This window comes from Salmo salar, chromosome 09 (assembly GCF_965601325.2).
Source record: "Salmo salar chromosome 09, fSalSal1, whole genome shotgun sequence".
Classification (NCBI taxonomy): Eukaryota; Metazoa; Chordata; class Actinopteri; order Salmoniformes; family Salmonidae; genus Salmo; species Salmo salar.
Window position 1 is genome coordinate 136,475,245 of NC_138299.1, and position 24,263 is coordinate 136,499,507.

A 24,263-nucleotide genomic window follows, 5' to 3' on the forward strand; every position below is an offset into this window, starting at 1 on the left:
ACTGAACACAAGCCCCCTGAGCACCTTCCACACTGTTATAGAATGCTAATACTATTCTAGACACAAGTCAAATCTGAAACAGAACTAATCTCAGTGTTTCGGGCCCGGCTAGACAGGATTGGGGACTCGGAAGTGAACTTGTTTTTTTCAGCTCCTCAGCTGACCTTTTTCTCCATTCACTCTCTAAAACGGGTTGCTGTACCAACTCTCTGTTGACACCACCCAGACAGAACCTCCCCTTTCTGACAGGCCGACACTCAAACCAATCACAGACTATCATATGTGCATGTTGGTACGTGTTTCCGTGGGAGGATGAATGACAAACACACAAGCATTCTTGACATTTTGTTTGTGATAATGCTCCTGTGACGTTCATGACATTTCAGCTCACATGTGTACACACACACACACACACACACACACACACACACACACACACACACACACACACACACACACACACACACACACACACATGCTTCTAAACCCTTGTGCAGAGCCTGTACACTGAGAGCAGATGGAAAGAGAGCTCTTGGCTTCTGTCAGCCAGGGTTGTGGTGAGGCTTAGAAACCTTTCTCGGTTAATAAACTCGCCCTTTTCCAGGTAACGACCTGTCTCTGTCTGTCTACATGGTGCACAGTGATCCCTTAACCTTTCATCAGAAAGACACACTCCTCTCCTCCATCCATCACACTTCAGGGCCATCCTTTCTTTTTGTCAGTGCCTTTTTAGTTTTCCTAGGCCATTTTTTATTGTTCAGTGTTGTCTACAGTCCTGTTTTTGTTGTTTGTCTTTGCTGTAGGAAACCACTGCAGTCTGTGAACATGGGCCTGAAATATTTCTCAACACTGCAGTCTACGTTTCCATTCACTGTAGTCACATGGTTTATCAAGGTGATGTGACAGGGTCTGTCTGACAGTGAAACATTGTCAACACTCTTCGTGATGTATCTAAAGTTTATTTTAACAGAGCCTCCACGAGTCCCATTGTCTGCTAAAGGCAGCCCACTGATCTCAGCAGGCACTGGAAATGCAGACTGGGTTACACTACCTTTGATGCAGGGAAACATTTAAAGTGTTCCTTCAATTACTGAAAATGACATCAAATTCAAGGGGATTTGTGAGAGGACAGTGGACGAACGGCTTGTACATAAATATCACACTGGTATAATCCCATTTGAGTAAAGAAAGGCTAAATATTCATTCATGCTGAGCACTTTACATAAGTATGCATAGCACAATATGTAACCACGCCAACATAAGGACATCAGTCTGTTACCAAGACAACAGCTCTGGATAACCAATTTGCGCAAGGAGGACGCAATGGCTTGATGTGAGGGGAAAAAACCTCTTTGTTATTCATAAAGGATCTGTTCCAATGTGAAATTAATGTGATATCAATTGAAAACTAAAAGGATTAGACCTATTGTGATGTGTTGTACATTTGCCAACATTGCAGAACCTGCAACACCTGTATGCATTTTGCCAGGGATGGATGAACTAGCCTAGTTTTGAGTGAATCTATGTTGTACATGATAACCCCCATTTTGTACGTTTTGCCTTCTACTGTTGACTGTGGCTACAGCATTTGTAATTTATGACAGAAAAATAACCATGTTAATTAGAAATGTAGGTCATTCAGGGCCTCCCGAGTGGTGCAGCGGTCTAAGGCACTGCATCGCAGTGATGCGGTGTCACTGCAGCCTGGGGTTCGATCCCAGGCTGTGTCATTAGGGCGTCGCACAATTGGCCCAGCATCGCCCGAGTTAGGGGAGGGTTTGCCCGGGGGGTTTTACTTGGCTCATCACGCTCTAGCGACTCCTTGTGGCGGGCTGGGTGACTGCAGGCGTCAGTCGTCAGTAGAATGGTGTTTCCTCTGACACATTGGTGCAGCTGGCTTCCAGGTTAAGCGAGCGGGTGTTATGAAGTGTGGTTTGGCAGGTCATGTTTTGGAGGATGCATGACTCGACCTTCGCCTCTCCTGAGCCCATTGGGGAGTTACAGCGATGAGACAAGATCAGAATCACGAAATTGGGGAGCAAAGGGGGTAAAAATGACCAAAAATATATATATGTTGGTCAGTGTATAGCGCTGTCTGTGTTTGAAATATGGGTTTAATTGTGGTCCGCCACAGAAGTTGTTTGTCTGACCAGTTTTCTGTATGTTTTCCCAAAGGGTTTCTGCCATTTCTCAGTGGCAGATATTACCCCACCCCGTGTCCTCTTCCTCTGACTTTAAGTGTAGCTGTTTCTCCATGTCCTGTAGCCTAGATCTCTAGATCAGCAACATTTGTGTTATGTCTGATGCATCATCATGTTTATTTGATGTTTACAACCAAAATCCTGCACATTCTCCACAATAAAAGGAAATTGGTTGAGAAACTGTACTAGGCTACATTTTGATAGAGCAGGCCTTTCTTTACAGCATTTTTTCTATGTAAAGTTGTTGGCATCATTTTAAAGAGGTGTGATATTTTGCGTCTCAACCCTGGCAATGAGTCAACCCCCTGATGAAAGCATTTCCCATTGATTCGTCTTAGCTGGTGTCACACTCAAATAAGGTCCTACTGGAAACACATGCTGCTCTCAGCCCTTCACATCAGCAGCAGGACCAATCCTTCCTTTGTGTGATTTGCTTGATTCCCATTTCACAGCGATTTGATCCATTTCTCCATGATATCTTAATGCTGCATGAGAAGAAGCACAACGTTTCCTGATCCTTAGCGGTCTGCGTTGTGAGAGGGATATTTGTGTGACTGTGTTTGTGACTCATGAAGCTGTTGGCTGTCATTGACAGAGACAGGTGGAGAAAAGGTGACTAATGGATTGCTAGGAGAAAAGGGAAGTGTGAAGACAGAGCACAGCTGATACACTTCCATTTCCTGTTGTGCATCACTCAGTAAGATAAGACAACAGTAATGCAATGGACAGGAGAGAATTACCTTGAAATGTCAGCTTCCTTCTGTCTCAGTGAAGCACTCTGAAGTAATAACATAAGCAACAATATACATGTATATACTGTCTAGGATGTATTAAATAACGTGGTTGTCACTCAAGCTGCAGTTTTATGTGTAGGCTGGCTAGTTTGTCCTCTGAACCTTACCTCTGACTGGCTGTCTCTGTTCAGTGGCCCTGCAGCTACCAGAGGGACTGCAGATGTTTGCCTGTGTCATCGCTGACATCATCGAGAGGTAGGTACGGCATACAAACACTCACCACTCACTAATGTTTTTAATAGGTGGAAAGTGTGACTCATGCTCGTTTTAAAATAAAACTGATTCTATCTATTTGTTGTTAGCTAAAAACATTGATGTTTCTCCCTGAAACGGATCCCCTTGACTTGTGTTAAAGTTTTGGTGGTTTTAGAAGGTGGGTGGGTGGGTGAGCAGTCGTCGTTCTTGCTGAAGTTGAAGTTGAGCCGGCATGGCCACTCTAGTCATTAAGCCAGCCATTGTTATCATTCCCTTCCTGCCGCAGCCAGCTCATATCTGGTCTTCAGCAGAGAATTAGACACGATTGCGTCCACGGATCGAGCGGCTATCAACGCTTCACTCGATCACGGTTGGAGGAGGGGACAGCCATTATTCTTGTTAATTACATCTTGTTATAGGCTGCATAGACCCCTATTGCACACAAACACTCCATCACACAGACACACTCGTACAAACTGATGCAGGAGGCCAAACCTTCCCACGGTCATTTGTCTTGTATACACTGAGCTTTGGCCTACGCCGTGCCAAAACAAGTTTGTGCAACATTGATAAATTGGTTGAAAAAAAAGTAGTAATCCCAAAGAAAAACACTTCCGTTTAGATCTAAAATATGCATTTGAAGTGTTGAAAGAGGAGCTCTGTGTGTTTAAGGGCTTTCTTGACTTCTGTGGTTGTTTCTTTCATCTTCTCATTTCACCCCTCTCTGCCTCCCTCTCTCTGCTGTGACGACTGTAAGGGTTATCTAAAAGAAGATGGCTGCATCACTCCACATCCAAAGTGGATTTCTTTCCTAGGTGTGTGTTCGATACTAATGAGGTTAGTTGATGGACGTAAAGGATAGTGAGCTTGGGAAGGGAAGCTTCCACATGGTTTTCAATCAGAGACCGTATTTGATTTCAGACAGGAAACGTAGTTCATGGTGTCCTCGTATGAAGCCATGCCTGTCATACCACAGTTATGGACCGGTGAGAAAAGGAACCGCAGTGGGCTGAATGCTTTGACTTTCTCCCTCTCTTCCCTCAACTTTCCCCTCTTCTCCTCCTTGACCCAGCTCTCCACTTTCCTTTTAACCCCTCTCCATCGCACCACTAGTGCCACGCCTCCCTCATTCCCTCTAATCTCTCCATCACTCCCTGTACGGCCACCCCTCAGAGAGAGAGGAGGAGATAGTGGCCCTGTCTTATCAGCGGCACTGCTATCAGCAGGAGAGCTGTCTCTCATATCTGGGCTTAAACCAACACTGTATACGCTGTGTTCATCCCAGAGTTCTCTAAACTAAAGCCACCTCATCATCTCAGCCCATCTCAGCTAATGAGAGCAATTAACGGCAGATGATTGCTTTCCTCACGTCCTCACCTCCCTCACACCTCTTCTCCTCCCCCTTCTCTCCTGCATGTCTCACCCTCTCACCCCATCCAGATCCTACAGTCTATATAAAGAGCAGTTTCCTCTGTCATCAGTTGTTGTTGTTTGTGTTTCTTCTCTTCTCTGTATAAATAAATACATCAGCAACCTCATTTGACCCCCAGGTCACAATAGTTCACTGTGTTCCAATGATCAGGCCAAGTGTTACATGAAGTCAGTACATCTAGGGAATGGGCATGGCCCTTGAATAGGGGATCTAGCTACAGAGGGATTGTTGGATAGTTGGTGTCCCTGGTCACCATGCTGTATCTGACCTGTTCTGTGGGGTCAGCAGAGGGCTCTGTCAGATATGGATGTTTAGTGACTAGTCAGGGCCTGGCTCCATCAAGCTGATCGTGGACTTCAGGAAACAGCAGAGGGAGCACCCCCCCATCCACATAGAAGGGACAGCAGTGGAGAAGGTGGAACGTTTTAAGTTCCTCGGTGTACACATCCTAGACAAACTGAAATGGTCCACCCACACAGACAGCGTGGTGAAGAAGGTGCAACAGCGCCTCTTCAACCTCAGGAGGCTGAAGAAATTTGGTTTGTCACCCAAAACCCTCACAAACTTTTACAGATGCATTATCGAGAGCCTCCTGTCGGGCTGTATCACAGCCTGGTACGGCAACTGAACCGCCGTCAACCGCACGGCTCTCTAGAGGGTAGTGAGGTCTGCACAACGCATCACCGTCCCAAACTACCTGCCCTCCAGGACACCTACAGCACCCGATGTCACAAGAAGGCCAAAAAGATCTTCAAGGACAACAACCATCCGAGCCACTGCCTGTTCAACCCACTACCATCCAGAAGGCAAGGTCAGTACAGGTGCATCAAAGCTGGAACCGAGAGACTGAAAAACATCTTCTATCTCAAGGCCATCAGACTGTTAAACAGCCATCACTAACACAGAGAGGCTGCTCCCTACATACAGACTTGAAATCATTGGCCACTTTAATAAATGGATCACTAGTCACTTTAAACAATGCCACTTTAAATAATGCCACTTTAATAATATTTACATATCTTACATTACTCATATCACATGTATATACTGTATTTTATACCATTTATTGCACCTTGCCTATGCCTCTCGGCCATCGCTCATCCATATATTTATATGAACATATTCTCATTCACCCCTTTAGAGTTGTGTGTGTTAGCTAGTTGTTGTGAAATTGTTAGATTACTTGTTAGATATGACTGCACTGTCGGAACTAGAAGCACAAGCATTTCGCTACACTCATTAACATCTGCTAACCATGTGTTTGTGACAATACGATTTGATTTGGTCGTCAGTCAGTGTGGTGTGGGGACTGGGGCGTGGCCAGGGCTTTATAGCTGTCCATATCAGTGTGGGGATGAAGGGGCTAAGCTGCCCCGTGGGTAAGGAGGGTGGGATGGACAGCTATAAGCCCTAATGAGAGCAAGCTGCTCTGAATTGTAGCCCATGCAGTCAGTTAATACACATCAACTATGAGAGTGAACACGCTCGCAGGCGCTCACACACTCACGCACGCACGCACACACACAGACAAAAACACAGGGGCTAGGTAGAGACTGGCACCTCCAGGATATAGATTCAGCACAGTGCTCAGTGCTCACATACAGCCAGAGAGATCGCCTACACAAGGGGACAGAGGTGCTCATGAAAGGAGCAATGTACATGCATGGACACACACTGAAACCGACAGTAGTAGGCTTGTATAAGCTGCTCTCATTTTCAACAGTACAGTATATATCTTTTCAGCCACACTATGGAGGATTGGCTCATACTAAGAATATGTGGCTATCTGTTCCACACAGGCATCTGTAAGCATACTCTCTCCCACTGAGAAGTAGAGAGACTGCACCGCGCTTCCTCTGATCATTTAGAATGTCTCCCACCAGCAGGCCTGCTTCTGTTCTTTAAAGAGGCTTTGATAGGCCCTCAAAGAACTTAGTAAACCTTGTAAAGGTCTGCTGTAATGTCTCCAGTTGAATAGGCATGCTCTAACTTCTCACTGTATCCTCTGCTTCCCTGTAATACAGCTACACACTGCCAGCATCCCAAATGGCACCCTATTCCCTAAATAGTGCACTATTGACCAGGGCCCTAAATAGGGCACTACTTTTGACCAGGGCCCATAGGGCTCTATGTAGGGGATAGGGTGCCATTTGGTGCAGCGTCTCTCTTGATAACTGCCAAAGCCATTCAAAGAAACTTAAGGCATAACTCAACTTGCACAACAAGTAAACAGACAGATAAGAACACAAGCGAGGAAAAAGTGATCAGAACAACAGAAAGAATCCCTAACTTGGACAGGCGGGCGATGGTGTGTGTTGTCATCCTGCCATATGTTTCATTGCCTTTGATGCCAGGCCATCTGTCTTCACCGCAGCCTTGAATGATACTTTGATGAACTTCCTTTAATATTTACTGTGTTGCTCCGGGAGTGGAGAGCCAGGGCTTGTGTTGTCGTCATCCATGGCCTAATCCTGGAGACTGGGAAGGAGAGAGAAGTAGAGAGGGAGAGGGGTGGCAGTAACATTTAATGTCCTCTGTCACCTGCTCTCTGGCACGGAAAAGATGGGCCTGCTCCACACAGAGAGATATTGACTTGTGACATAACTAGGATCTTGTACTTGGGGGTGAAGGTACATGACATGAGAGCATTATGCAACAGAGGGCCCTATTCAGTGGCTCATACACTCACGCAGTTCACAGGATGAAACAAAGAGGAAGTCATTTGTATATTTCGGCTTTTCAAACATAGATTTGTCACTGTGCCGGCCCAGGAGAATGTTACTTATGATTGACTGGCCCTTTGTTATAAATGTAGTGGTTAGATATTCTGGCTATTTTCATGTCAGCACGCCACTTAGAGCAACAGCCTCACCAGTTGTATGCCATGTCAGATGAAACACAGGCCGTGATTGACCTGCCACTGTTCATGGCAGCAGAGTGAATGAAATGGGAGTTTAGAGCCTCATTTCTCTTTCTCTCACACTCACACAGAGAGAGCGAGCCCCTGCTGTCTCAGACCTTTCTGGTCACTCCATCATTTCTCTGGACCCCATCCTGAGGCTTCATCAGCCAGAACCTGATCAATTTCAGACACTTTTATTCATTTTAGTCTGCAGTAGCGTATGTGTGAGCAGCAGAAGCAGCCTCAGCCCACAGCCTTCCATGGTAAATGTCAGCCCTGCCTTTATAGAGGAAGACTGGCAGGAGCCTCCTTGGCCTCTTCTCATCACTCGCCCCCCAGCCTCTCCGTTCCTCCCACAGCACAGCTGAGCAGTAGGTAGCGGGAGCCTGGGTGTGACAGTGTGTGTCCCGGCCTTCTGTCCCCACCAATTACATAAGAAGCTCCCACTGGGTGTAGAGAGCAGCAGGGCCCCCATTGTGGGCGCACACACACACACAGAGCCCACACACACACACACACACACACACACACACACACACACACACACCCACACACACACACACACACACACACACACACACACACACACACACACACACACACACACACACACCACACACACACACACACACACACACACACACACAGACAGACAGACACAGGGCATCTCTCTGACTAATGAGCTCTCCTGCTTGGCAGCCCCCTCACTACCTTCCCAAAAGCCCAATCACATCGGTCTAAGGGCCCTGAGCAGAGACAGGCAGACACAAACATCCGGACACAACTGGACCAGGCAGCTATAGTATGCCCAGCCCACTCCCATCCCCACGACCAGGTAAGTTTCCAGTGCTATTTCAGGTTTAGTGAGAAGTCTCTAAGTGCAGCCTGCTGCAGGAAGTCACAGGTGGAAAAAGATCCTCCCACACCTGTATCCCATATCCCACAAACTATAGACCACTCTGTTATATTGGCCAACCTAAATCACCACTCTGACTGGAGGATGGCAGATAGCTGCTGGTGATATACTGCCTCTCATATAATGCCTTGGCAGATAACACCTGGGAAATTGCTTGACCTGTGTTGAAAATCCAATCGATGCACTCCAGAGATGAAGCATCATATAGACTGTAGTCGTCCCTCCCAGCTGTCTGTATGTCCAGGGGGACAACTCCATGGGGAGTTGATGGGCTTTATAGAGAGACTGAAAGGCTGACAGTCTGCCCTGTCTCTCCATCACACTGCCTGGGTACATCCCAAATGGTAACCTATACCCTATAGTGCACGACTTGTTTTCAGAGCCCTATGGAATTTGGTCATATGTAGTGCACTATAATGGGAATAGGGTGTGATTTGGGATCGGCACCTAAATGAAATATGAGTGAGTGAGCAGCTGACGACAGAACGCCACAGTAGCTAATTACCCTGGGAGACGGAGGGAGCGGAGTAGGGAACTCATCAGTGTGCTGTTTTTGAGGGAATCTTGGTTATTTATGAAGTAATGAAATAAACATATTCCTCTGTCCGTTCGTCTGTCTGCCCAGCGTTGTGTGTGTGAGATACGGAGTGTTCAGTGCTCTGCTCGGGAAACTCAAGGTTTCATCCTACTCTCCACTCTCTCCTATTTCACTCCTGTATCACTAACTCAGACCAGGCAAAATCATTTAGGACCAACCGTACATTCCAGCCCCACCACATGCAGACATAATTGAACACCGAGAGCGATGCATAATATTACCTGCAATTTCAAAGGGGAACATGAATATGTGTGGACATATGCTCATGCACATTTAAAATGAGTTTGGGGCTTTTAAGATGTTATTTTGGAGTGAATGCAGGCAGTTGACAGCCAGTTCAATGTGAGCAAAATGGAAATGGGCCAATGGCTAATTCTGTATTTGAATAATAGAAAACTAGAGTTCCATGTATTTACATGTTCTAATACCGTTGGTTTAAAATGGACACACTGCAACAATGTTAATATCTCTGAACGTTGATACTGTACACTGACTGACCAGGTGAATCCAGATGAAAGCTATGATCCCTTATTGATGTCACTTGTTAAATTATTGTAGATGAAGGGGAGGAGACGGTTTAAAGAAGGATTATTAAGCCATGTGACATTTGAGACATGGATTGTGTTTGTGTGCCATTCAGAGGGTGAATGGGCAAGACAAAAGTTTTAAGTGCCTTTGAATGGGGTATGTTTTGTACACCTCAGTGTGTATCTGAACTGAATGTGAAAATACAGATTCTTGTGAACAGAGATCAGTAGTATCCACGTATAAAGTGGAGAGGCTATTGTAGGACCTAATGAGCCGTTTGTAACATGGCTTCCTGCTTTGTAAAGGTTAGCTACACATCTGCCCTGTGCTCCCTCTGAAGGAGAGAGTGTGAAGGAGGAGGGGAGGGCAAAGATGAAGGGATGACCTTATGGGATGAGGGAGCAAAATAATGTAATGTCTAACAGGGGAGGATAGAGAAGAGCAGAATATTCTAGTAGAATGTCAGTAGGTCTAGAAAGCAGCACGGCGGTGGACTATGCCAAGGATTGAGAGAATGAGAAATGTTGAGAGGGGGAGGGAAGAGAGGAGGAGGAGAGAAGCCAAAACAAGTTGTTGAAATTAAGAGCAGTTGTGGAAAAAGAGGAGGAGGAGAGAGATTGTCATATAACTGGAGGGAACAGAGTGACAGATAATAGAGGGAGGTTGTAGGAAGAGAGAGAGACGGAATATTACTATCAATTACAACAGTGATAGCTCTTTGTAACCATTTTGTCTCACTTGTACATAGCCCTTTTGGGCATGGGGATTTGGATTGCAGTTTGTGTGTGTTGCTGCAGACAGTGTATTTGCACATCCCAGTGAGAAAAGCACCATACATTTTTATATCATGCCCTTTTTTTGTCTCTGAGCTGATGATTTTAAAATGGCTGCGGTGTAAAAGGTTCATCCATACCAGTGGATCATGTAAAGAAACCTGGGGGACATGATTTATCCTATCTCTGGCTGAGCAGAGGGGTTAAAGCCTAGTGACTGACCTCAGATCAGATTCCATCAAACTGTATTCCCTCTGCAACACCACTAAAAGCCTTTAATGTCCCCTCAGCCCTGCCAGGTCCACTGTGCTGTCCACTGGTTCCTCCTTTTACGCCTTGTTCTGACATCTGATAACCCAATTATATAATAAATGTCTGCATTTTTTTTTAAAGCTCTCTATAGATGAGATTGAAGCATATCAGGGTTCTCCACTCCCAGCTCTGTACAAATATATTGGATTCCCATAACAGTTGCCATATCATTTTGTTTCGTTTTTTTTATTGGATTCAAGTGCCTTTCAGAATGCAGTGCTGTGGAGTATGTTGATAAAGCTGTGGTCTTTTACATAATGACCAGGCTGTTTGAGAACCTGCCAGAACAGATAGATGAGAAACACTCACCGAACTAGACCCAGCAGTAATGATCTTGTTTTTGGTGGAGTTAAAGGATTATCTAATGGTGTTACTGAAAACATCTGTCTGAGCTTCATCCCATCTTCCCTGCCTGCCTGCCTCCCTGCCTGCCTCTCTCCCTGCCTGCCTGCCTGCCTCTCTCCTTGCCTGCCTGCCTGCCTGCCTGCCTGCCTCCCTGCCTCCCTGCCCACCTCCCTCCCTCCCTCCCTGTCTGCCTGCCTCCCTCCCTGCCTCCCTCCCTGCCTCCCTGCCTGCCTCCCTCCCTGCCTGCCTGCCTCCCTGCCTGCCTGCCTGCCTGCCTGCCTGCCTGCCTGCCTGCCTGCCTGCCTGCCTGCCTGCCTGCCTGCCTGCCTGCCTGCCTGCCTGCCCGCCTCCCTCCCTGCCTGCCTGCCCGCCTCCCTCCCTGCCTCCCTCCCTGCCTGCCCGCCTCCCTGCCCCCTGCCGCCTGCCTGCCTGCCCTCCCTGCCTCCCTCCCTGCCTCCCTGCCCGCCTCCCTCCCTGCCTGCCTGCCCGCCTCTCTCCCTGCCTCCCTCCCTGCATCCCTGCCTGCCCGCCTCCCTACCTGCCCGCCTGCCTGCCTCCCTCCCTGCCCGCCTCCCTCCCTGCCTGCCTCCCTCCCTGCCTGCCCGCCTCCCTCCCTGCCTCCCTCCCTGCCTGCCTGCCTCCCTGCCTGCCTGCCCGCCTCCCTCCCTGCCTGCCTGCCTCCCTCCCTGCCTGCCTCCCTCCCTGCCTGCCCGCCTCCCTGCCTCCCTCCCTGCCTGCCTGACCGCCTCCCTCCCTGCCTGCCTGCCTGCCCGCCTCCCTGCCTGCCCGCCTCCCTCCCTGCCTCCCTCCCTGCCTGCCCGCCTCCCTCCCTGCCCGCCTGCCTGCCCGCCTCCCTCCCTGCCTGCCTGCCTCCCTCCCTGCCTGCCCGCCTCCCTGCCTCCCTCCCTCCCTGCCTGCCCGCCTCCCTGCCTCCCTCCCTCCCTGCCTGCCCGCCTCCCTGCCTCCCTCCCTGCCTGCCTGACCGCCTCCCTCCCTGCCTGCCTGCCTGACCGCCTCCCTCCCTCCCTGCCTCCCTCCCTGCCTGCCTGCCCGCCTCCCTCCCTGCCTCCCTCCCTGCCTGCCCGCCTCCCTCCCTGCCCGCCTGCCTGCCCGCCTCCCTCCCTGCCTCCCTGCCTCCCTCCCTGCCTGCCTGCCCGCCTCTCTCTCTGCCTCCCTCCCTGCATCCCTGCCTGCCCGCCTCCCTGCCTGCCCGCCTGCCTGCCTCCCTCCCTGCCCGCCTCCCTCCCTGCCCGCCTGCCTGCCCGCCTCCCTCCCTGCCTGCCTGCCTGCCTCCCTCCCTGCCTGCCTCCCTCCCTGCCTGCTCGCCTCCCTGCCTCCCTCCCTCCCTGCCTGCATGCCCGCCTCCCTCCCTGCCTCCCTCCCTGCCTGCCTGCCCGCCTCCCTCCCTGCCCGCCTCCCTCCCTGCCCGCCTCCCTCCCTGCCCGCCTGCCTGCCCGCCTCCCTCCCTGCCCGCCTGCCTGCCCGCCTCCCTCCCTGCCCGCCTCCCTCCCTGCCCGCCTCCCTCCCTGCCCGCCTGCCTGCCCGCCTCCCTCCCTCCCTGCCTGCCCACCTCCCTGCCTCCCTCTCTGCCTGCCCGCCTCCCTGCCTCCCTCCCTGCCCGCCTCCCTCCCTGCCCGCCTCCCTCCCTGCCCGCCTCCCTGCCTGCCCGCCTGCCTGCCTCCCTCCCTGCCCGCCTCCCTCCCTGCCCGCCTGCCTGCCCGCCTCCCTCCCTGCCTGCCTGCCTGCCTCCCTCCCTGCCTGCCTCCCTCCCTGCCTGCCCGCCTCCCTGCCTCCCTCCCTCCCTGCCTGCATGCCCGCCTCCCTCCCTGCCTCCCTCCCTGCCTGCCTGCCCGCCTCCCTCCCTGCCCGCCTCCCTCCCTGCCCGCCTCCCTCCCTGCCCGCCTGCCTGTCCGCCTCCCTCCCTGCCCGCCTCCCTCCCTGCCCGCCTCCCTCCCTGCCCGCCTGCCTGCCCGCCTCCCTCCCTCCCTGCCTGCCCACCTCCCTGCCTCCCTCTCTGCCTGCCCGCCTCCCTCCCTGCCTGCCTGCCCGCCTCCCTGCCTCCCTCCCTGCCTGCCTCCCTCCCTGCCTGCCCACCTCCCTGCCTCCCTCTCTGCCTGCCCGCCTCCCTCCCTGCCCGCCTCCCTGCCTGCCTGCCTGCCCGCCTCCCTCCCTGCCTGCCTGCCCGCCTCCCTCCCTGCCTCCCTCCCTGCCTGCCTCCCTCCCTGCCTGCCCACCTCCCTGCCTCCCTCTCTGCCTGCCCGCCTCCCTCCCTGCCCGCCTCCCTGCCTGCCTGCCTGCCCGCCTCCCTCCCTGCCTGCCTGCCTGCCTGCCTGCCTGCCCGCCTCCCTGCCTGCCCGCCTCCCTCCCTGCCTGCCTGCCTGCCCGCCTCCCTCCCTGCCTGCCTGCCCGCCTCTCTCCCTGCCTCCCTCCCTGCCTGCCCGCCTCCCTCCCTGCCTGCCTGCCCGCCTCTCTCCCTGCCTCCCTCCCTGCATCCCTGCCTGCCCGCCTGCCTGCCTCCCTCCCTGCCTGCCTCCCTCCCTGCCTGCCCGCCTCCCTCCCTGCCTGCCTGCCCGCCTCCCTCCCTGCCTCCCTCCCTGCCTGCCTCCCTGCCTGCCTGCCCGCCTCCCTCCCTGCCTGCCTGCCTCCCTCCCTGCCTGCCTCCCTCCCTGCCTCCCTCCCTGCCTGCCCGCCTCCCTGCCTCCCTCCCTGCCTGCCTGCCCGCCTCCCTGCCTCCCTCCCTGCCTGCCTGCCCGCCTCCCTCCCTCCCTGCCTGCCCGCCTCCCTCCCTCCCTGCCTGCCCGCCTCCCTGCCTCCCTCCCTGCCTGCCTGCCCGCCTCCCTCCCTGCCTCCCTGCCTGCCTGCCTCCCTCCCTGCCTGCCTCCCTCCCTCCCTGCCTGCCCGCCTGCCTGCCTCCCTGCCGCCCATGTTACCACGTTACCAGTATATCTAATGTACCCATTCACTCTCGATGACTACAATTAGTCTGTCATTTTCACATGTGTTTTGTCTTCCAATTTTCCTGGTGTAAGACGTGGGCGTGGGAGTCATAGTGTTTGTACGACAACGCTAAATGGAAGAAAGCTTTGTTGAGCAAAACGCTCAGAGAGAAAGGCGGGAGAGGAAGAAGTAGAGAAACATTTAATCATCATCATCCAACACGGTGGCCCTGACAGATTTCTTTTTGGAGGGGAGTTTTTTGTCAGGGTATTTTCTGTGTTCTGTGTGTGCAAAGCAGATTACTGATATCAGATTTGTTAATATTACAAACCCCGGAGCAAACAGCTCATCTGCCTTATGCACTCAGCCAGCAGAGGCCTTCTCCTCTCTCTCTCTCGATCTCTTCTCTCTTCCTCTCTCACTGCCCCCTCTCTCTCCACCACCTTATTTACACCCCCTTCATCACACAACCTCCTTATGTTTAAACTCACTCCATTGCTCTTATATTGTTCTCCTCTCCCCCTCTCCCCCTCTCTCCCTCTCTCCCTCTCTCTATCAATTCAATTCAAGGGGCTTTATTGGCATGGGAAACATATGTTAACATTGCCAAAGCAAGTGAGGTAGATACATTTTTGTTTATTTCACTTTTGCATATTAACAGTAAGCATTACACTCACAGAAGTTTCAAAATAATAAAGACATTACAAATGTCATTATATGTATATATATACAGTGTTGTAACGATGTACAAAAGGAAAAATAAATAAACATAAATATGGGTTGTATTTACAATAGTGTTTGTTCTTCACTGGTTGACATTTTCTTGTGGCAACAGGTCACAAATCTTGCTGCTGTGATGGCACACTGTGGTATTTCACCCAGTAGATATGGGAGTTTATCCAAATCGGGTTTGTTTTCAAATTCTTTGTGGATCTGTGTAATCTGAGGGAAATATGTGTCTCTAATATGGTCATACATTGGGCAGGAGGTTAGGAAGTGCAGCTCAGTTTCCACCTCATTTTGAGGGCAGTGTGCACATAGCCTGTCTTCTCTTGAGAGCCAGGTATGCCGACGTCAGCCTTTCTCGATAGCAAGGCTATGCTCACTGAGTCTATCATCTCTCTCTCTCTAATATCTCTCCCTCACTCATCTCCCTCTATCATCTCTCTCCCTCTATCATCTCTCTCTCTCTATCATCTCTCTCTCTCTATCATCTCTCTCTATCATCTCTCTCTATCATCTCTCTCTCTCTCTATCATCTCTCTCTATCATCTCCCTTTATCAACTCTCTCTATCAACTCTCTCTATCATCTCCCTCTATCGTCCCCCTCCCTCTATAATCTCTCTATCATCTCCCTCCCTCTATCATCTCTCTCCCTCTATCATCTCTCTCCCTCTATCATCTCCCTCTCTCTATCATCTCTCTCCCTCCCTCTATCATCTCTCTCCCTCCCTCTATCATCTCTCTCCCTCCCTCTATCATCTCTCTCCCTCCCTCTATCATCTCTTTCCCTCTACAGTGAGGGAAAAATGTATTTGATCCCCTGCTGATTTTGTACGTTTGCCCAATGACAAAGAAATGATCAGTCTATAATTTTAATGGTAGGTTTATTTGAACAGTGAGAGACAGAATAACAACAAAAAAATACAGAAAAACGCATGTCAAAAATGTTATAAATTGATTTGCATTTTAATGAGGGAAATAAGTATTTGACCCCTCTGCAAAACATGACTTAGTACTTGGTGGCAAAACCCTTGTTGGCAATCAGAGGTTTCTTGTAGTTGGACACCAGGTTTGCACACATCTCAGGAAGGATTTTGTTCCACTCCTCTTTGCAGATCTTCTCAAGTCATTAAGGTTTCGAGGCTGACGTTTGGGAACTCGAACCTTCAGCTCCCTCCACAGATTTTCTTTGGGATTAAGGTCTGGAGACTGGCTAGGCCACTCCAAGACCTTAATGTGCTTCTTCTTGAGCCACTCCTTTGTTGCCTTGGCTGTGTGTTGTGGGTCATTGTCATGCTGGAATACCCATCCACGACCCATTTTCAATGCCCTGGCTGAGGGAAGGAGGTTCTCACCCAAGATTTGACGGTACATGGCCCCGTCCATCGTCCCTTTGATGCGGTGAAGTTGCCTGTCCCCTTAGCAGAAAAACACCCCCAAAGCATAATGTTTCCACCTCCATGTTTGACGGTGGGGATGGTATTCTTGGGGTCATAGGCAGCATTCCTCCTCCTCCAAACACGGCGAGTTGAGTTGATGCCAAAGAGCTCCATTTTGGTCTCATCTGACCACAACACTTTCACCCATTTCTCCTCTGAATCATTCAGATGTTTTTTACATTTTTACATTTAAGTCATTTAGCAGACGCTCTTATCCAGAGCGACTTACAAATTGATGTTCATTGGCAAACTTCAGACGGGCATGTATATGTGCTTTCTTGAGCAGGGGGACCTTGCGGGCGCTGCAGGATTTCAGTCCTTCATGGCGTAGGGTGTTACCAATTGTTTTCTTGGCGACTATGGTCCCAGCAGCCTTGAGATCATTGACAAGATCCTCCCGTGTAGTTCTGGGCTGATTCCTCACCGTTCTCATGATCATTGCAACTCCACGAGGTGAGATCTTGCATGGAGCCCCAGGCCGAGGGAGATTGACAGTTCTTTTGTGTTTTTTCCATTTGCGAATAATCGCACCAACTGTTGTCACCTTCTCACCAAGCTACTTGGCGATGGTCTTGTAGCCCATTCCAGCCTTGTGTAGGTCTACAATCTTGTCCCTGACATCCTTGGAGAGCTCTTTGGTCTTGGCCATGGTGGAGAATTTGGAATCTGATTGATTGATTGCTTCTGTCGACAGGTGTCTTTTATACAGGTAACAAACTGAGATTAGGAGCACTCCCTTTAAGAGTGTGCTCCTAATCTCAGCTCATTACCTGTATAAAAGACACCTGGGAGCCAGAAATCTTTCTGATTGAGAGGGGGTCAAATACTTATTTCCCTCCATTAAAATGCAAATCAATTTATAACATTTTTGACATGTGTTTTTTATTTTTTTTATTTTTTATTCTGTCTCTCACTGTTCAAATAAACCTACCATTTAAAATTATAGACTGATCATTTCTTTGTCAGTGGGCAAACGTACAAAATCAGCAGGGGATGAAATACTTTTTTCCCTCACTGTATCATCTCGCTCTCTCTATAATCTCTCTCTATTATCTCCCTTTCTCTATCGTCCCCTCTGTCTATAATCCTACTCTCTAATCTCTCTATTATCTCTCTATATCATCGCCCTCTATCATCTCCCTCTAGCATCTCCCTCTAGCATCTCTCTCTATCATCTCTCTCTTGTCTCCCTCTAGCATCTCCCTCCCTCTAGCATCTCTCTCTATCATCTCTCTCTTGTTTCCCTCTAGCATCTCCCTCTAGCATCTCACTCTAGCATCTCTCTATCATCTCTCTCTTGTCTCCCTCTAGCATCTCCCTCTCTCATCTCCCACTCTGACACTAACTCAGTCAGACTTTCATTTTTCTCTATTTTCTCTCCCTCCATTTTTTTGCCTTTCCTTTCTCTCTAACTTGATTCTTCTAAAGAGAAAATAATGAGGCTTCCTCTCCACTGAGTTGCCCTGCTATTACCCAGGGAAGTGCCTCTTCCCCTCCTCCAATATTCTCCCTCCATCCCTGCTCACAGACGCAGGACGAATAGGAGCTCTTGTCTGAAATGTAATGAAATAAAAGATGAGCCATCACCAGGTGCAGGATATAAATATGTCACACCCATAACCTGATTGTGTGTACGAGGAGAGGCTGAGTGATCTACATTATCGGGGGGGGGGGGGGGGTGTGTGTGTGTGTGTGTGTGTGTGTGTGTGTGTGTGTGTGTGTGTGTGTGTGTGTGTGTGTGTGTGTGTGTGTGTGTGTGTGTGTGTGTGTGTGTGTGTGGGTATTTCTACTGAATGTGACTGTGTTGTATGTTGTCTGGTCAGACGCTGCTGTCACACTTCCTCAGTGAAGTTGTCAGAGGGTGTCAGCACTTCCTGCTTATCTGGCTGTCTAGCTCTCCCCTGAGACCACTCTCCTGTCTCCACTGTTATAACACCGGCCTAGAATGGGCACCAGAGACACATGGCTAGCTTCACATATTGCTACGGCTCACTAATGGACTGAAAGGCCTACTGGGTGACACATCCTGGTGGCCATTGTCCAACATGGCCCCCAACCAGCGCCAAGGGGTTGAACTGGGTCACTTTCACAGAAATGATGGCATTGCATTCATCCCCTTGTCTGAAAAGAGTCACCCTGTAAAGCCAAATCTTATTCCACCTGATGTAAGACAAAGTAGGCTATTGTTCAGGGTTTGAGACATTTAGGAATGGAATGGCCCTCTCAGTAAGTAAAACCCTGATGAAGGCCAAAATGTGTTGGTTCTACTTTTAACAATAAATCTGCTTTTTTTTATTGAATTCCATTGTCCTCCAAGTGTTGCTGAATCTCGTCTCCTCTCAGTAAGCTCAGCAGGCCAGGTCACTCCTTCTTCCCTTATTCCTCTGTTTCTCCCTCTTTTTCTCCTCCCTCTTCCTTCCTTGCACATGCATACACCCCCTATACTTACAATCCCAGTCCCCGGGCTGGGGGGGTGGACCGCGGCACACAGCTGGGAGTTTCAAATATTTTTGCTGTTCATAAATCACAGCGACAGCAATGTGCCCATATTAAAGACAAGCATAGGGATCTCAGCATGCTGTGTCTGCTGTGTCTGCTGTCTCAATGGCTCATTTGTTGGTAAATGTTTTGTTTCATATGATTGGACCCTTTTTTGAAGCGTGCTCACTGTGGTCTGTGTACAACTCCATTAGTCCATTCCCCTCGCAAACAACAACAGACGTATTGAAGAATGTTGGTGGAGTTTGATGTGACTTGAGGTACACGCCACACACACACAGACAGCTGTTTGTATTGTCTGTCAAGTCAGGTTGGTGTTTTGATGACTCCGTAGTAAACAGTCAGACTTGTGTTTGGTCTGTTGGCTACTAGTTTCTGAAACATGATTGAATGCCCAACAAGTATGTCTTGAGGGGAGAAGTACTTAACATATTTCAATGCACATCCGCATCAAAACACCATCCATCTGGAGCGCAACGCGACAGGAATCGTCGTAATAGAGGCTCAGTGACAACCCCAACACCTGTCAGCACCTAATCAAACAAATTAAAGCAGCATGTTAGTTAAAGCGCAAACAATTAATTGTCATAGGTTGACAGGGAGAGGGTTTGTGTGGTGGTGCACTGATTCAGGACGATGGGGAAGTTTGTCAATCTGCCTGCTGCAGTGCTGAGAGAGAGGAGCTCTTTCTCACATGCTGGGCTCTGATGAAATTCCTGTCGCAGTCAGGCAAGGATTTCATCTCCCGAGGACAGCAGGAAGTGGATGGATCTACTTTCATGCTACCCTCATGATTCCCCTTGACAGTGGGAGAGAACGGTATCGATCCGCTATGTAAATAAAGCCCCCCGCTGATCTACAATGATACATTGTCACTAGTGATCCCTTAGTCAAGCTGTACAGTGAGTGTGTTTATGCATGCATACAAAGATGCGGGTCTGATTTGAGTTTATGCATCTGTCTGTGCAGTACATAACCACAACTCTCCAATCACCTAGCTATGACCTCTGTTCTAACTGTCTGCTAAAGAGGGCCCCTAATTAACAAGGAGTTCACAGGCTTCTCGTCATCTAAATGACATCTTAATGACATTTCACTTCTGATGTTTCAGCTCAAGAGCCAGAGATGGTAACTACAGCTGATATGCCCAGGAAATGGAGACGAGAGTGTGGGAGAGGGAGAGATGTGTTATCTCAGCCAATCGTTCATAAGTCCCGTGTGAGATGGGGCTTGAGGGTTGGGTGAGATGGGGCTTGAGGGTTGGGTGAGATGGGGCTTGAGGGTTGGGTGAGATGGGGCTTGAGGGTTAGGTGAGATGGGGCTTGAGGGTTGGGTTGTTGTAAACACTGATAGCCGTTATTCTCTCTTCTCTCTCTCTTTCTCTCTATACTTTTTCTTCTCCCTCCCTCAATGTTTCTGTTTCTTGTTCTCTTTCTTTCTCTCTCTCCCCATCTCTCTCTCTCTCCACCCTCTCCCTTTCCTCCTTTCTCTCCCTCGTTCAGCCCTTCTCCGGTGGAACAGGGGGATTGTGCTCCTCTTTGCTCTGCACTTCCTCTCCTGGTCTCAAGTAGCATCACATCTCTCATTGGGCCCTCAGCTCTGTAATCAGATTCATTGCATTTATTACCCAGGTATTTCAGTGTACTCACGCAGTGGAAATAATGAGATGTGTAGCACCAATAAGATGGCATAATGTTATTTCTTGCAGATGGATGCTTTATCAGATACCGGTACACTAATATTCTGCAGTGCTGTCATTTGAATTGTAGATATTGCAGTATGCTACTAAGGTGGGTAGACTGCTGCTGTGGTGGGTAGACTGCTGCTGCTGTGGTGGGTAGACTGCTGCTGCTGTGGTGGGTAGCCTGCTGCTGTGGTGGGTAGACTGCTGCTGTGGTGGGTAGACTGCTGCTGTGGTGGGTAGACTGCTGCTGTGGTGGGTAGACTGCTGCTGTGGTGGGTAGACTGCTGCTGTGGTGGTAGACTGCTGCTGTGGTGGGTAGACTGCTGCTGTGGTGGGTAGACTGCTGCTGTGGTGGGTAGACTGCAGGGCATCTCTCTTCAGCATTCTTGTGGGATAGCCATATATATTTTTAGCTGGGAGACATACATTTATGCAGCTCTAACAATGTCATTAGTATGCCTTAAAAGAACAGCTGCGATGAGATTTAAGGAAGTCTATTGTTCAGAGAGAGCTACTAACACTTAGTATCATAGTCTCCCATTATCATGATCCCTCGATTACACAGCTCTCTCTCTGTCCACACACACACACACACACACACACACACACACACACACACACACACACACACACACACACACACACACACACACACACACACACACACACACACACACACACACACACACACACACACACACACACACACACACACACACACACACACACACACACTGAAATCAAGACCTTGACGAGAGAAAGGATAAGAGAATAATATGTTGGAAGGACAATATTGATTTACTGGATGAGTTCCCTTCATCCACGTGTCTGTGTTTTACTAGGCTCAGGTGGATTGTAGTGTCCTTCACACCAGAGCAGCCATTAGAGCAAGAGAGGGAGGCAAATGGAGAAGAGAACAAATATAAAGAGAGTCCATGCCCCTCTGGAGGGTGAAGGTAGTCGAGCACTGAGAGACAGAGAGAGAGGAGAGGGACAGGGATTCAGAGAAAGATAGATATAAAAAGAGAGGGGGAATTAGAGAAGGAGATGGGTGCAAACAGAGAGACGAGAAAGTTCAAAGTTCAGACTCTATCTCTTATTAAACTGAAGGTTGAAGGTACAATGAACACCAGTGAAAGAGAGAAATGAAAACAGGGAGAGAGGGAGGACATGGCATCTGTAGCCTGTGTCCAGTATCTAATAGTTTGCAGACTGGGCAGTAGTAGACAGCCAGCTGTTGTTAGTCAGACTGTGTTGGTGGGTAGGCTACACTGTCTGTTGCAGTCTCCTGTTTTCACCTTTATTCTCGCTTTTAATACTACCTATATTAGCTAGCCTAAATATGTCAAAACACACTCACTAAACTTCAACACCCCCCTCTCCTCATCTCTCTTTCCCCACTCTGTACTTTATCCATTCACTCCTCTCTTTCCCACTTTTCTGCATTCACTCCTTTTATTCAGTGTTAAGGAGTTTTACTTTGCATTTTAATCCCCCGGAAGGGATGATGAGATGCAGAAAGAATTAATTTACTGCTTTTAATATATTCAAGCAAAAGAAAAACAAAAAACTGCTTTAGCTTTGTGGCTTTCTCCTAAGAACAGACCTTCTGTAGTAGGTGTATGTAATGTGGAGTTGAGGATAGGGAAGTTGAAAGTATGTTTATGCTAAGACCACAGATGGACAGATCATCTGTAATTGACCCTGCCTCTGCAGTTTCCATCCAGATGTGCTATAAATCCATACTTGGGCCAGAACCCTATTACCCTGTCCCCCTCCCCCGTATTTGTCCTTACTTACCCCTACCCCCCACTAAGTCTCTATTTATACTGACCCTCTAATATATCTCATCTGTTGATGCAGACTGACTGACTGATTGCTGCTCTGTTGTTCAATGATGATTGACTCCTGTTCAGGGACCACCAACCAACCAACCAACCTGACTGCTCTATAGGCCCTATTGATGTTTGGCATGTCAATCATAAAGGGATGGAAAAGCAATATCTGAGTGATATGACTCATATGAGTCGCTCCTAATCCCCCTACTTGACTTGTCCCAGTCAGAGACAACCAGTACATGGTGAGACTGGGGATTGATCTACTTAATGACTTGTCCCAGTCAGAGACAGCCAGTACATGGTGTGACTGGGGATTGATCTACTTAATGACTTGTCCCAGTCAGAGACAGCCAGTACATGGTAACATGGTGAGACTGGGGATTGATCTACTTAATGACTTGTCCCAGTCAGAGACAGCCAGTACATGGTAACATGCTGAGACTGGGGATTGATCTACTTAATGACTTGTCCCAGTCAGAGACAGCCAGTACATGGTAACATGCTGAGACTGGGGATTGATCTACTTAATGACTTGTCCAAGTCAGAGACAGCCAGTACATAGTAACATGCTGAGACTGGGGATTGATCTACTTAATGACTTGTCCCAGTCAGAGACAGCCAGTACATGGTAACATGCTGAGACTGGGGATTGATCCCGCTGACCCTATCAGGATGCTCAGAGCCGGGTGGGGTATCGCTCGCCATGGTAACCATCGGGAGAGGGGGAGGTCAGTGGGGCTAATAGACTGAGCTGTGTGTGTTTGTTGAATGACGGGGACAGTTCAGTTTGTGCTCATGTACGGTCAGAGGAGTGGTTTTTATCATGGTGTGTCTGTCCCAGGTTCACAGAGGCAGACACCATTGTGATGAGGGATGTGACGTACGGAGCCTGCTGCGTGGACGACTTCACGGCTCGGGCCCGGGGGGCCGACTTCATGGTGCACTACGGCCACAGCTGCCTCAGTGAGTCTCACACTCACACCACACACACACACACACACACACACACACACACACACACACACACACACACACACACACACACACACATACACACACACACAAGATCAAACACACACGACTCAGACACAAGGCATCTACTCATTAGTAATGGAATCCCGTCCCTAAAGCATACGCAAACATAAATACACACACACCAGGGTTTCCATTAGCCAGCTTTTGCCCCCCCAAATGAAAAGCTGTTGAATGACCTGGGGAAAAAAACACCATTGCTTAATAATGCTTATTATTCATTGATGGAAATACATTTGACTGTCATGCTTATCAGTCTATAGGTTAATTAGCAGAATTAAATTGGCCTATGTGTATTTGTGTTAGTTATTTATCCAACACAACTATCACAGCACACAGAGACTATGTTGAGCTGGATTTCTCCTGCAGATCCTCAGCTGGTTGCTGCCAGAGTAAACATGTTTTTATAAACCCATTCATTACACAACAAATGTTTTATTAGTATTTATTTTTTCTCCCTTTTTCTCCCTGATTTCATGGTATCCAATTGGTAGTTACAGTCTTGTCCCATCGCTGCAACTCCCTTACGGACTCGGGAGAGGCAAAGGTCGAGAGCCGTGCGTCCTCCAAAGCACAACACAACCCAACCAAGCTGCACTGCTTCTTGACACAATGCCCGCTTAACCCGGAAGCCAGCCACACCAATGTGTCGGAGGAAGCACCGTACATTGCACCCGGCCCGCCACAGGAGTCGCTAGAGCGCGATGGGACAAGAACATCCCTACCGGCCACCCCATGGGTCTCCCGGTCGCGGCCGGCTGCAACAGAGCCTGGACTCGAACCAGGATCTCTAGTGCCTTAGACCACTGCGCCACTCGGGAGGCGCCCATTGCACAACAATTCTAAATGCAATTGCTCGTTAAAAACTGTTTTGTGCACTATTAAAAATATGTACTATTTTGATTTCTCAACTGGAAATTGAATCGTGCCTCCATTCACCAGTCAAGTGCAGGAAACAGGCTAACAACCCGTCACACACCACTTTACAATGTGAGCTGGAGGCAGTATGCTTTTTCAACACTTACTTCACTGTTTGAAACCTAAATGTTTATTTCATATTATGGAGGCATGTCTTACCTTGTTTCAAAGTAGCCTGTAGGCAAAATCCCACCAT

General features: G+C 49.3%; 1 protein-coding gene across 1 annotated transcript in view; it reads left to right on the plus strand.

The window, feature by feature from the left end:
- Window positions 1-24,263, plus strand: part of LOC106612930 (2-(3-amino-3-carboxypropyl)histidine synthase subunit 1) — a 177,337-nt gene that overhangs the window by 12,554 nt on the left and 140,520 nt on the right. The window contains 2 exon segments of the mRNA XM_082956329.1: window positions 3,127-3,190; window positions 22,959-23,080. Of these exon segments, the coding sequence (XP_082812455.1) occupies window positions 3,127-3,190; window positions 22,959-23,080 (186 nt within the window).